This window comes from Phyllostomus hastatus, unplaced genomic scaffold (assembly GCF_019186645.2).
Source record: "Phyllostomus hastatus isolate PE091 unplaced genomic scaffold, TTU_PhHast_1.1 phas_scaffold_28, whole genome shotgun sequence".
Lineage (NCBI taxonomy): Eukaryota > Metazoa > Chordata > Mammalia > Chiroptera > Phyllostomidae > Phyllostomus > Phyllostomus hastatus.
The window spans coordinates 6,096,325-6,110,058 of NW_025334022.1; the positions used below are offsets into that span (position 1 = coordinate 6,096,325).

General features: G+C 39.0%; 1 protein-coding gene across 10 annotated transcripts in view; it reads left to right on the plus strand.

Annotated features, from left to right (window-relative positions):
* ACSL4 (acyl-CoA synthetase long chain family member 4) overlaps positions 1-13,734 on the plus strand; it is a 96,357-nt gene that overhangs the window by 51,644 nt on the left and 30,979 nt on the right. For 4 of the 10 annotated variants that reach the window (XM_045817535.1, XM_045817536.1, XM_045817538.1 and 1 more), the window contains 4 exons: positions 6,222-6,752; positions 7,000-7,177; positions 9,257-9,366; positions 9,482-9,620. In XM_045817535.1, the coding sequence (XP_045673491.1) occupies positions 6,402-6,752; positions 7,000-7,177; positions 9,257-9,366; positions 9,482-9,620 (778 nt within the window). In that variant the 5' untranslated portion in view covers positions 6,222-6,401. The remainder of the gene's footprint in view (positions 1-6,221; positions 6,753-6,999; positions 7,178-9,256; positions 9,367-9,481; positions 9,621-13,734) is intronic. The other 6 variants (XM_045817544.1, XM_045817541.1, XM_045817539.1 and 3 more) reach the window with 2 other exon arrangements.

Consider the following 13,734-nt stretch of genomic DNA (forward strand, 5'->3'; position numbering starts at 1 on the left):
TTTCCAAAGAGGTCACACAGATGGCCAATAGACGTATGAAAAGATGCTCAGTGTCACTAATCATCAGAGAAATGCAAATTAAAACCACAACGGGATCCCATTTCACATTTGTGAGAATGGCTATTACCAATAAGTCAAAAAACAAGTGCTGGCGTGGATGTGGAGAAAGGGGAACCCTTTTGCACTGTTGGTGGAATTCAGTTTGGTGCAGCCACTGTGGAAAGAGGTATAGAGATACCTCAAAAAATTAAAAATGGAAATGCCTTTTGACCCAGTGATCTCACTTCTGAGAATATATCTGAAGAAACCCAAAACACTAACTTGAAAGACCATAAGCACCCCTATGTTCATTGCAGTGTTATTTACAGTAGCCAAGATATTGAAGCAGCCCAAGTGTCCATCAATACAATGAGTGGATCAAACAACTGTGGGGCATTTACACAATGGAATATTACTGGGCCTTAAAAAAGAAGAAAATTTTACTCTTTGCGATAGTATGGATGGATCTGGAGAATGTAATGCTATGTGAAATAAGCCAGTCAGAAAAAGACTAGTACCATATGATTTCCCTCATATGTGTTCATTTTCCTCATAATGAACAAACTGAAGTAACAAGGAAAATGGGGACAGACTGGTAGATGGAGAGCAGGATGATAGCTAGTAGGGAGGGGGAGGTTGGGGTGGAGAGATTCAGGTAAAAGGACTCATGGATGTGGACAACAATGTGGTGATTGCTGGATGGAGGGGGTCATAAAGGGACTAATTGGTATGGAAACAATACAACGAAAAAGAATATGCAAAACTGAAAAAGAGAATGCACAAAACTATACATTAATGAATGGTAAAGAAAAAGTAGCCCATTATAATGGTGATTATAATGGAATGATTTAATAGAGCAAGAAATATTAATGAGGCAGGAGAGTGAAGAAAGAGTAAGTGGAGCAGCACCTCTTGGATTTTATTGTATAGACAAGGTGGCCTGCATGAGTGAAGGGGTTGGCCTTACCTGGGAGTATCACTTCATAATCACAGGAGTGAAAAGTGCATGTGACCACTTATGTTAGTAAATGGGTAGGTGCAGTGGCAGGTGGCGGGATTTTGTGGAATTACTCTTCAGAATTTTTCAGTTTTCTCAGCAGTATTTTGTTAGTCAGGTTAGCAGTTAAGAATGCAGATGGAAGGAGAATATTGGTGGTCTGGGCAGAGAGAAGAAGACATGAAACCCTTGAAAGTGGGCCAGTGCATGGACTAGTGTAGTGCACTATGGCCTACTTGAGGGTGGAATCACAGATTTAAAGGGGGATAGTCAGGTTTTTCTCCAGCCAAATTTGGCTGTGTGAATACAAGTGGTGATTTGTTGGGGAACTGAGCTTAACCAAGTCGTGATTTAACCAAGGGAGTACAACAAAGTGAGAGAGAGACAAGAGTGTTGAGAGTACGAGGCCTGTCCAGAAAAAGTCCAGCCATTGTTAATGTAATGAGAGTGGTTTGTGAGACATCAGTGTAACCTGGCAACCAAGCAGAGTGGACTGGAATGCACATATGTGAACAACAACGACCTCACTAGTGGAGTGCACATGTATGTGCTAGTCAGTGGGGTTGGTAGACACCATTGAGTGAGTATGTATACTGTGTGGCTGTTGTGTTCAAAATGACTGAGCAACTAGAACAACAAATCTGCATCAAATTTTGCATTAAGCTTGAAGATTCCTTCCTGGAAACTACTGGGATGATTCAGAAGGCCACAGCTATGGGCAACTGGTGATTGGCAGCTTCATCATGACAACACTCCCAGTCATGCATCATGTCTTGTGCAGAGTTTTTTGGCAAAACATCAAATCACCCAGGTGACTCAGCCCCCCTACAGCCCAGATTTGGTGACTTGTGACTTCTGGATTTTCCAAAAACTAAAATCACATTTAAAAGAAATAGATTTCAGACTGTCAATAAGATTCAGGAAAATATGGTGGGGTAGCTGATGGCAATTGGGAGAACTGTGTGAGGTCCCAATATGCCTGCTTTGAAGTGGACTGAGGCGTCGTTGTCCTATGTACAATGTTTCTTGGATCTTGTATCTTCTTCAGTAAATGTCTCTTTTTCATATCATGTGGCTGTATACCTTCTGGACAGACCTCATGTTCCAGGGACTGATTATTATTTCTCATGGAATTTAACCTGGATAAAATAAAGGATTCTGCCAACAATACCACGTAGTAGCTACCACAAGCAGTATTCCTGTTTTACATAAGGTGCCACTTACATGCAGAGCTTTTCAGTGAGCGATCATGTAAATCTTTGACAGCCATATTTCATAGTAGAAACTGAGGTTAGAACCCTGATCTCCTAACTTAGTTTAGCCCATTTATCACCCAGGATGATATCAGATGTTCTCTCTTTAGAGAAGAATTCATTTTCCCTTAATACAATAGTAGGCTGTTTAATCTTAAGTCACCAACTTGTCTTATGCATGCATGTCTCAAAGTATAGTTGTAATCTAATAAAGTTGACTCTGAAACAATTCAGTTTTCCCCTTACTTTGCATCATCAAAGTGGAGCAGCACTTTACACAACATTAAAGCAGCTGCTACACTAATTGCTGCTTTTTGGATACATCCTGCATTGTTTTGCCACATTCAGTTGCTCATCCATTTGTTCTCTCTAATAGGATTGTCCCCATTTCCTAATCTTTGCCCTCTTCTGTTGAAAATAGGCATCCTTCACAGCCATCTCAAATGCTGTTTTTTTGTGTGTGAAATCTTTCTAGATGGCTATTTCCTCCCTCATCTCTTTTCCCCACAAACTGGATGCAGTCACCCCTCTTTTGAATACCTTTAGCATTTTGTTCTGGTTTCTCTTATGGGATTTATCACGTTCTATCTTACATACTTGTGCACTGATGTCCCTGCCCACTCCCATATATATGGACACATGTACATGCATACATGTAAACAAATAATGCAGGGCATGTTTTACTCATCTTTGTATTAAGTGCTCAAAATACACATAGTAGGTGTTCAAATCTCACTTTCAAATGAAATGCCATGATCAATAAATATGATGATAGGTAACAGTGGGCAGAGGTTAGCTGTTGGGCTTAAAACAACACCAGTCTTGGAGATGGGCCTCAGGTACAATTTGTACTATCCCTTATTTGCTTCTCTGTTATATAAGGGATCAGACAATATCAGTGGTTAAAATACACAGCTGAACTGGAGGTTCCAAGGAGTCACTTTAGGAGCTGTCACAGCCGCCCCCACCAAGGCAGCTCTGCTTTTTGCTTTTATCTCTACATGTAATTTGTTTATCCTCATCCAAGGACATGTTTATTGATTTTTAGAGAGAGGAGAAGGAGGGAGAGAAACATTTATGTGAGAGTGAAACATCAATTGGTTGACTCTTGTACGCACCCTGACTGGAGACCAAACCTGCATCCTAGCCATGTGCCCTGACTGGGAATAGAACCCACAACCTTTTGGTTTATGGGAAGATGCTGCAACCAGCTGAGTCACACCGTCCAGGGCTATACTTGTATTTTATGTCCACATAAAATTGTATTCAAATGGGTGGCCCTCACCACCACCAGAAAGAATTTGAAAACCTCTGGAGTAAATGGTCTCTCTCATCTCTCTTCACCTGAATGTGCTTTGTGTGTGTGCCTGTGTGTGTCTGTGTGGATACATGTATGTGTCTCTGTACTATGAGGATTAAGTAGAAGATATTTCCCTACCTCCAAGACTTAGGGCAAACATGTATAAAAGATTAAGTGAATATAACAACATGTATGACTAAAATCATACAGTACAGTTTAAATCCAGCTAGATTGTAAAACCCTTCACAAGCAGTCTTCTTTTTATGCCTTCAGCCCCAAGTGTGACAGTTTCTCAAATGAGAATGAAGTTAGTTACTCGCCTCTTAGGGGCACTTCATCTATTGAAGACTTTTGTTTGTTTTCTAATATTGTCCCTGAGAATTTATATATTGAAATAAGTATTATTTACTTTGAATTAATTGCTTGTTGATACTCCTTTATAATACCAGTGAGGAATTTTTAAATTATGTGTGTAGGTAGGTTATCATCTGTAACTGTCATTTAAGGTTTAGAAAGGAGTGTTATAAAATGGTATAAGAAAGAGATGTTGGGTTTGATAGAGTTGAGAACTACTGATCTGTGCTCTATGCTTAGGTGATGCAGGAAATTAGAGAACAGAAAGATTTGTGGATTTGGGTAGTCATGAAATCTTTGATGGAAGAGGGGATTGTTAGAGGGACTCTTGCATATTGAGGACCAGGCACTGTGATAGACACTTGACGTACCTTATCTGAAGAAATGAATGGCCAGACTTGCCAGACTGAGAAAACAATTTTTAGGTAGGGTAAATCATAGAAATCATCTAGGCCAGAAATTCTCAGTTCAGGGTTGGCATCACCCTTTGGGGTTTATGGATACATTTCAGAGAACTCATGAATCTCCTGAAATTCAGTAATATTTTGCCTATCTTTCTTAGGGGAATTGGGTTCATAGTTCTTTCTCACTGGATTCTCAAAGGGACCCATTACCACTAAGTAAGGGCTACTGATCTAGTCTGATCTTAAGCTCAAACACATGGCTTTACTCAAGGTTACACAGCCAGTTAGTGAACAAGGTGGGGACAAAATCTGGGTCCCCACTTGTAGTTTCTTCTTCATTTCACCACACTCAGTTGAAGGACATGAACAAAAGCAGAGGCAGAATTAAGCTATCATTTTATAGTAATTGGTGTAAAAAACAAAGGACTATCCTGGGGTGAGTAGTCTACCTGTCTGTTTCCACAAGAATCGCGGAAGGGTGGGCTTGAATTTGTCTCCTCCAAGTGAACTAACATTTTAATTTTTATGGTTAAAATACAGTGCTGCTCACCAAACCAGCTTTCTCAGCTTAAGGCACACTCCCTAAGAGATAGTATCTGGGAGGCTGTTTGTGCATTTCCTTTCTAATTGGCACTGTTCTTCTGACTTGCAATGGCCTCCAGTTTTCTGCCTAATTGAATCAAAACTGCTTTGCTTAATTTGTCAGATTCTGTACTATTGTAGCCTATTTAGCCAATGAATACTTTATACCTCAGTCAGGTTAGTGCCCTTATTATTTGTGCTAAAGTCTTTTCATTCCTACCTCTTTATCTTCATGTTCTCCTATCTGGAATGCTGTCTATTCTTTCTCCTTCATTACCAGATCCCCAACATAAGATCCAGCTTAACTCTAATTTCCACATATCCTCCACTAGTTACTCTTAGCCATTTTGTACTTCCTCTGCATTTATTGCTTTTCCTGCACATCATAGCATTTGTGTATTTCTGCAGGGCTTTTCATTGGCAATGTTTCAGTGGTCACCTTTGGGAGTGGTGTTTAGGAAGTTCAGGGTGGGACTCTGGATACTCCCAATTTGCTTCAGCCAGAGCAATTCCACTTTAGTTTTATATAAGGGCAGTCGGCAGGGGCTTTTATCTCAAGAAGTGGTTAATTGCCCCCCTCCCCCACCAAAAGAATTTGAAAAATGCTGGATCTATCTGGTCTGCTGATTGCCTCGTAACTTTTAACTTGTGATGGGCAAGGGCCAGGACTTACTCTACTTCAGACTTACTACTACTCCCAGGCAACTGATGCAATTTTGAGCACAAAGTAGACACTTAGGAAATGATTGTATGACTGTATTGCTCTAATTTTTGGCATATGAGATCATGAATAGCATTACCTCACTGAAGAATTCAGAATAAGATTTCTGGGTTGATCTTTGAGAAATCAACCTAAAATGATGGGTTGGTTTTCCCTTTTGGATACAAAACCAAATCTGATTTAAAGTTGTCTGGTTTACATAGACATGTTTAAAAAAAAGAGAAACTAATTATTGGCATCCCTACTTTTACAAAGTTTCCAAACTTAAATATCATATTCATGCATTCATGTAAGTATTAAAGTAGTGTTACTAAACTGACTTGCAGAATGATGTGCAGAATACCTAAAAACCCACAAGAGATTAAATTCAGAAGTTTGTCAATAGTGATTAAAATGGGAAATGCCAGTCTTTCAGACCAGTTATTTCAGCTTTCTGTAGCAAGTCAATTATATAAACTAATAAAGACCTGAGTATTTAAATCAATGGTTCTGTCAACTTGTTAATACTCTTTTGTTTTTGTTTTTGTCTTTTTTTCCTGCTTTGTGCCTGGCTCATTGTCTTCACCTGCAGGTGTACTTTATTGTTGGCTTCCAAAGATTACTAACTTTTATTTGTATCATTAAAATTGAACTTCCTTGGCTGTACTGCTACTCTTACTGCTGCTTCCATTATTGCCTTCTTCAGCAAAATAAAGCTTTCCAAAGCCAAAGAATAACAAGAAATAAACAGCATTTTAGAAGCCTTGCCACTATGAAACTTAAGCTAAATGTGCCCACCATTATTTTGCTGCCTGTCCACTTGTTAATAACAATATACAGTGCCCTTGTATTTATTCCATGGTATTTTCTTACCAATGCCAAGAAGAAAAACACTATGGCAAAGAGAATAAAAGCTAAGCCCACTTCAGACAAACCTGGAAGTCCATATCGCTCTGTCACGCACTTCGACTCACTAGCTGTCATAGACATCCCTGGAGCAGACACTCTTGATAAACTATTTGATCATGCCGTATCCAAGTTTGGAAAGAAGGACAGCCTTGGGACCAGGGAAATCCTAAGTGAAGAAAATGAAATGCAGCCAAATGGAAAGGTTTTTAAGAAGGTAAAACATGTTTGTGCTTTTTATTTTTTTAAAGGGGGAGGGTACATTTTACTTTATCATAAATCAAAAACATTTTAAATATCCTTGCATTCCATTATGGTGCTGTGTAACTAATTCTCAGAAGGTACCCAAAACTTCTGTATATTCACTTAAGGGCAATTTTAGAGTTTCTCACTTTGAATAGTTTTTTTTTTAATTGCTTGTTTGAATAAATGTACTAATATTAGAGAATATCTCACATTAACAGTTAATTCTTGGGAATTATAAATGGATGAACTACCTTGAAGTGAACCACAGAGTGAATAACTTTGGTAGTGGACTCACGGCATTGGGATTAAAACCGAAGAGTACTATTGCCATTTTCTGTGAGACCAGGGCCGAATGGATGATTGCGGCACAGACCTGCTTTAAGTACAACTTTCCTCGTAAGTGCCTTGTGTTTTTGGAGAGGGAGAGGGCTTTGCTTACTTATGAAATTGTCCTGATATCTTCCAGTTTTTAAATTAGGTGTTCTTTAGACATTTATTTGCATAAATTATGTTTATAAAACAGTATATAACATAGTTAAAAGATATCTGATAACTCCTGTTAAAGATAATAACTTCTAAGAGCTAATGTGGCATTTGGCAGATCAATGGATAGAATTTACAATTTTAGTTTTTAATTGCACGTGCATTGTAATAGAAAGATTGGGGGCTTGGGGCATTTTTTAGGAAATGACCCATAAAATAATCATTAAAAATGATTGCTTAAGATAATTCTAGTTCATTGCTTCATGTGTGTGTGTGTGTGTATCATCTTATTTTACTTTATCCATTTTACAGGTGAAATAAGCATGCAACAGCTTGAAATGGCATTAGATAAGTTAGCCAGAAAGTAAGATTGGGTATATTTCTTTAGCCATTGTGCAAGAAATGATTTTTAAAAATTAATAGTCCAGAGCAGTCCCTGTTACCTAGTAATAAGCACTTGGTTATTTGTTGAATGAAATAGAACCCTATAGGTATGATGTAGGAATCAAGGGTTTACATTTCTAACAAACAAAAGTAGATAATCAGAAAATAATCCCCTATGCATGCATCACCCAACTTTAACAATCAACGGCTCATGAAAAGTAAGTAGCTGTCCTTAACCATGTTGCTGTTTTGGTTACCAGCCTAGAGCTGGATTTCCAAGCCTGTCTAAGTTTAGCAGATGTCCTCTGATTCTAACTGATCTTGGCTTCAGTTTATGTTTTCTTTGTCTGGTAAATCCTAAAGAGTAGATCTCCTCGTCCACTCCAGTTTAGGCTTGGAGGTCACCAATCGGCATGGACATGAGACACTAAAAAAGCTTCTTAAAAAAAGTGAGAACATGATTGATGTCTGTCTTCTGACTTGAGATCCTCAAAATGTGAGGATTCTCAAAGATATCCATTCTTTTATGCTATGCCCAACAGAAGTGTGTGTCACAGGGCAACCTTTGCTGGGATAGCTCTGACCTGCATTAAGAGTTCAGCCAGACCATAAAAAAAGAATGAAATCTTACCATTTGTGATAGCATGGATAGAACTGGAGAATATTATGCTAAGTGAAATAAGCCAGGCAGAGAAAGACAAATACCATATGATCTCACCTATAAGTGGAATCTAAAGAACAATATGAACAAACAAAACAGAAACAGACTCATATATACAGAGAACAGAGTGATGGTTACCAGAGGAGAGTGGGATATGGGGACTGGGCAAAAAAGGTGAAGGGATTGAGAAGTACACATTGGTAGTTACAGAAGAGTCAGAAGGATATAAAGTACAGCATCGGGAATATAGTCAGTAATATTGTAATAACTATATGGTGCCAGTTGGTTACGGGACATAGGGGGAATTCTTTATAAAGTATATGATTGTCTAACCATGCCCCTGTATACCTGAAACTGATACAAAATAATATTGAATATAAACTAATTCAATATATTTTTTAAGATTTTATTTATTTATTTTTAGAGAGGGAAGGGAGGGAGAAAGAGAGAGAGAGAAACATCAATGTGCGGTTGCTGGGGTCCGTGGCCTGCAACCCAGCATGTGCCCTGACTGGGAATCGAACCTGTGATGCTTTGGTTCGCAGCCTGTGCTCAATCCACTGAGCTATGCCAGCCAGGGCTAAACTAATTCAGTGTTGTTTAAAATTTAAAAATAATACAAGTTAAAAAAACACAACAACTTCAGCCAGAACCTATTGGCCTTGACAGTCTTAATGGACTCGTGTTTGATCAGTTGTGGCACTTCTGTTTTTCTGGGTTTCTTCAGGTTTAATAAGTTAGAGTCCTGAGAATCTATGAGGAAAATTTTGGACTACCAGGAAATTTGAGGTAAGGTTGAAGGGTAATATAGCAGAGACTGTGAAATCAAATTAAATTATAAAATATCTTTGCATCTGTGAATATACCTATCATTAAAGGCTGATTTAAATAATATACTGAATGAATGTTTACCATTTAATTTTTGTCTTTATTTTTGTATTATGTAGTTGTGACTTTGTATGCCACACTTGGCAAAGACGCAGTTGTTCATGGGTTAAATGAATCTGAAGCTGCCTATCTGATTACTAGTGTTGAACTTCTGGAAAGTAAACTTAAGGTAAGTATGAAATTTTCTTTTTAATTCATGTTATCTGACGGGACGGAAAAATGTTCAATAATTGAGCTTACTGTAGGCTCCTATTTAATAACTGGATTTTCTTTCTGCTCAACAGACTGCATTGTTAGATATTAATTGTGTTGAACATATTATTTATGTGGACAATAAAGCTATCAATAAAACAGAATACCCTGAAGGATTTGAGATTCACAGCATGCAATCAGTAGAAGAGTTGGGATCTAAGCCAGAAAACTGTAAGTAAACCAGTTAAAACAAATAAACTCATCTATTCAAGGTTATTTCAGTAGGTTAGGAAAAGAAGTGATGTGAGTGAAAAGTGTAAAATCCTTTGATTAAATAAGTTTTAAAATGTTTAAAAATTGTCAAAGACCATATATAATTAGAGTTTTCCCTTCCTTTTTCCTCTAAAAGATAACTATGGTTTTGAAATTTACCGAGAAGTAGAGATGTATGCAATGGATGAAACTTTGTGATGGTTGCTGCCTAAATTTTCTTTTTTCAAATAACCTACTGTAATCTTCCAATTTGGTTCTCACGTAAGGAAATGGTCTCAGGGCTTCCATTTAGTAAAATTTTTTAAAAAACTGCTAATTCTAGTGATCTTAATGATGTTTTTAGGTGGTGGAAAGCTATTTGCCAATATCTGTGCTTGGATTTATTCCTTTTATTTTATTTTTATTTTACTTTTTTCTTTTTTTCAATTACAGTTGACACACATTATTATATTAGTTTCGGGTATACACCTCAGTGGTTAGATTATAATGATATGACTTACTAAATGATCATTCCAATAAATCTCACAATCATCTGACACCATACATAGTTATTAGAATAATACTGACTATATTCCCTATGTTGTACTTTATATCCCTATGACTATTCTGTAACAACCAATTTGTACTTCTTAATGCCTTCACCTTTTTCACCCATCCCCTCAACAACCCTCCCATTGGGCAGTCATCAAAATGTACTTTGTGTCTATGAATCTGTTTCTGTTCTGCTTATTTATTTTGGTTTTTAGATATAGTTGTTGATAGTTATGATGTATTTATTGCCATTTTATTGCTCATATTTTTAATCTTTCCTCTCTTCTTCTTCTTCTTCTTCCTTCTTCCTTCTTCCTTCTTCCTTCTTCCTTCTTCCTTCTTCCTTCTTCCTTCTTCCTTCTTCTTCTTTAATATCACCCATTAACATTTCATTTAGCCCTGACTGTTGTAGCTCAGTGGATTGAGCACAAGCCTGTAGAGCAAATGGTCGCCGGTTTGATTCCCAGTCAGAGCACATGCCTGGGTTGTGGGCCAGGTCTCCTCTGGGGGACGTGTAGGAGGCAACCACACATTGATGTTTCTCTCCTTCTCTTTCTTTCTTCCTTTCTTTCTCTCTCCCTTACCCTCTCTCTGAAAATAAACAAATTAATTTAAAAAAAACATTTCATTTAATACTGGTCTGGTAGTGAAGAACTCCTTTAGCTTTTTCTTGTCTGTGAAGGTTTTTTACCTGTCCTTCAATTCTAAGTGGTAGCTTTTCTGGTTAGAGTAATCTTGGTTGTAGGTCCTTGCTTTTTATCACTTTGAATATTTCTTGCCAATCTCTTTTGGCCTGAAAAGTTTCTGTTGAGAAATCAGTTGATAGTCTTATGAGGGCCCTTGTAGGTAACTAACTGCTTTTCTCTTTGCTGCTTTAAAGATTCTCTCTTTGTCTTTATAACCTTTTGCATTTTAATTATGATGTATCTTAGTGTGGGCCTCTTTGGACTTCTCTTGTTTAGGACTCTCTGTGCTTCCTGGGCTTGCATGTCTATTACCTCCACCAATTTTTCTGTTACTTTTTTTCAAATAGATTTCAATTTCTTGCTCTCTGTATCTTCTTCCAGCACCCCCATGAAGCAAATGTTGGTAACTTGAAGTTCTCCTAGAGGCTCCTTACACTATCTTCATGTCTTTGGTGGGGGGAGGGATTCTTTTTTCTTTTTGCTCTTCTGATTGGGTGTTTTTTGCTTCCTTATATTCTAAATTGCTTATTTGAATCTTAGCTTCATCTATTCTACTGTTGATTTCCCATTTATTCTTTTTAAAAGATTTTATTTATTTATTTTTAGAGAGTGAAAAGGAAAGTGAGGGAGAAAGTGAGGGAGAGAAACATCGATGTGGGACAGAAACAGTGATTGGTTGCCTCTTGAATGCACCCTGACCAGGAACCATACCTGCAACCCAGGCATGTGCCCTGACTGGGAATTGAATCAGTGACCTTTTGCTTTGCAGGACAATGCCCAACCAATTGAACCTTAACTGAAATGGATTATAATTCATTTCAATTAATGTGTCCTTCATTTCTGACTGGTCTTTTTTTATGCTGTTGAGGTTCTCACTAAGTTCATTGAGTGTCATTATAACCAGTGTTTTAAACTCAGCATCTAGTAGATTGCTTGTTTCCATTCTGCTTAGTTCTTTTTCTGAAGTGTTGTTCTGTTCTTTCATTTGGGACATGTTTCTTTGTCTTGTCATTTTGGCAGCTGCCCTTGTGTTTGTTTCTGTGTATTAGGTAGAGCTGATTTGACTTCCTGGCTTGGTAGAGTGTTCTGTAGTATGTAGTATATGTTCTGTTGGGGTCTGTGGGGCACAGCCTTCTTGGTCATCCACACTGGGCACTTGAGGTGCATTGCCTGTGTGGTCTGTGTAAATCCTCTTGTTGTAGATGATCTGTGATTGCTGTTGACATGTCAGTGGAAGTAATTTGCTCCCAGGCTGATCAGCTGCAAGGATTGGCTGCAACCACTGACCTCCAATCACTGTGGAGACTCAGCTGTACAGGGGGCCCACCCCACAGAGCAGGACTCAGTTCATTAGGGTTCTGGTGCTTGTCGAGTCCACCTCTTGTGTGTATCACTTGTGGAGGTGGTTGGGTGGTGGTGCTTTGACATGGTCTGAAGCTCTCCACTGAATTCAGTGGCTCTCAGCCTCCCAGGAGGTGCAGGCCGAGGTCAGCTGCCCCCTGTGTTCTGTCTGGGGCCACCCATCATGAGCCACAAAGTGCTCTGAAGATGGCTGCTACTTGTGCTGGGCTTAGAGGTGCCCAGGCAAGGCCTAGCTTCGAACCAAGGCTGGCTGCTAGTGCCAGGGCTGGAACCACTTAGCAAGAGGTATGGGGTGCACTGAGGCTAGATCTTCTTTGAGAGATTTTAGGAAACCCTGAAACATGAGCCAAGATAGGTCATTCATGTGGGAAAGCCACTGGAAACCGCTTGGGTGGGCCCAAAAGTTGGGTGAAACGTGGCCTCAGGGAATCACCACAGTGGGGCACACAGTATGAGCCAGGTTGATGAAGACTGAGTTATGGTGCCCGCCATCTGGTTCTGTGACTCTGTGAGGGGAGGGCTCAGAAAAGGAACAATGACCTCTGCCAGCATTTCTGCCTTAGAGAGACCAGCCATACAAGTTCTTGCCCTGATGCCAGATACTTCAGTTCCTCCATCCATGTCTGTGTTGCCTTTCAAGCTGTTGCCTCTATGCTGGAGCTCAGAGGCAGTGAGTCCATCAGCAAGTAAATTCATGTGTGGGCCCTTTCCAAGAGCACCTGGGGCTCCAGAAACCCTACAGCTCACTCAGCCATAATCCCTGCTGGTTTTTACTGATAGAAGTTATGGGGACTTCTCTTTGTGGCCCTTGAAGCCTGAGCTCAGGGGCCTAGTATGGGGCTAGGAACCCTTGCTCTTTGGGGTTGACTTCTGCAGCTGATATATCTCTCCTAATTTTTTATCTGCCACATGTTAGTATGGGACCAGCCTGTTCTACATCTCCGCCCCTCCTACCAGTCTCAATGTGGTTTCTTTAATCCCTTAGTTGTAGGACTTCCATTCAGCCAGATTTCAGGCAGTTACAAATGATGGTTGTTTTGTAGTTTAGATGTAATATTTATGTGGTTGTGGGAGTAGGTGAGTACCATGGGTACTTATGTCACCATTTTGCCCAGAAATTCCATGCTTGGATGTATTCTACCATTGAGGTAGTAGTTGGTATTTCATTTGAAACAAGTGAATCTGCCTTGTAGCAAAATATTAGTTGGTCATCAGAACAGGGGGTTGAGAGAATTAAACACTCCATTTAAGTAGTTTTTCTGTCATGTTTAATGTAAAGGTCATAATACTCTACTAGGTGAGGAAAGCATTCATTTCGGCAGAAGAAAATGTTGGTTGAATCTCTTTTTAGCTTATGAATATTATATTTCACCATTAGAAACAGAACACAGGTTTGCAATAACAGGTATCAAGTATAACATTCTACTACTTAGGGAGCATGACATAGGGGCTGACATTTTACCAAACTTTGCAAGCAAACAAATGAGCTTGCC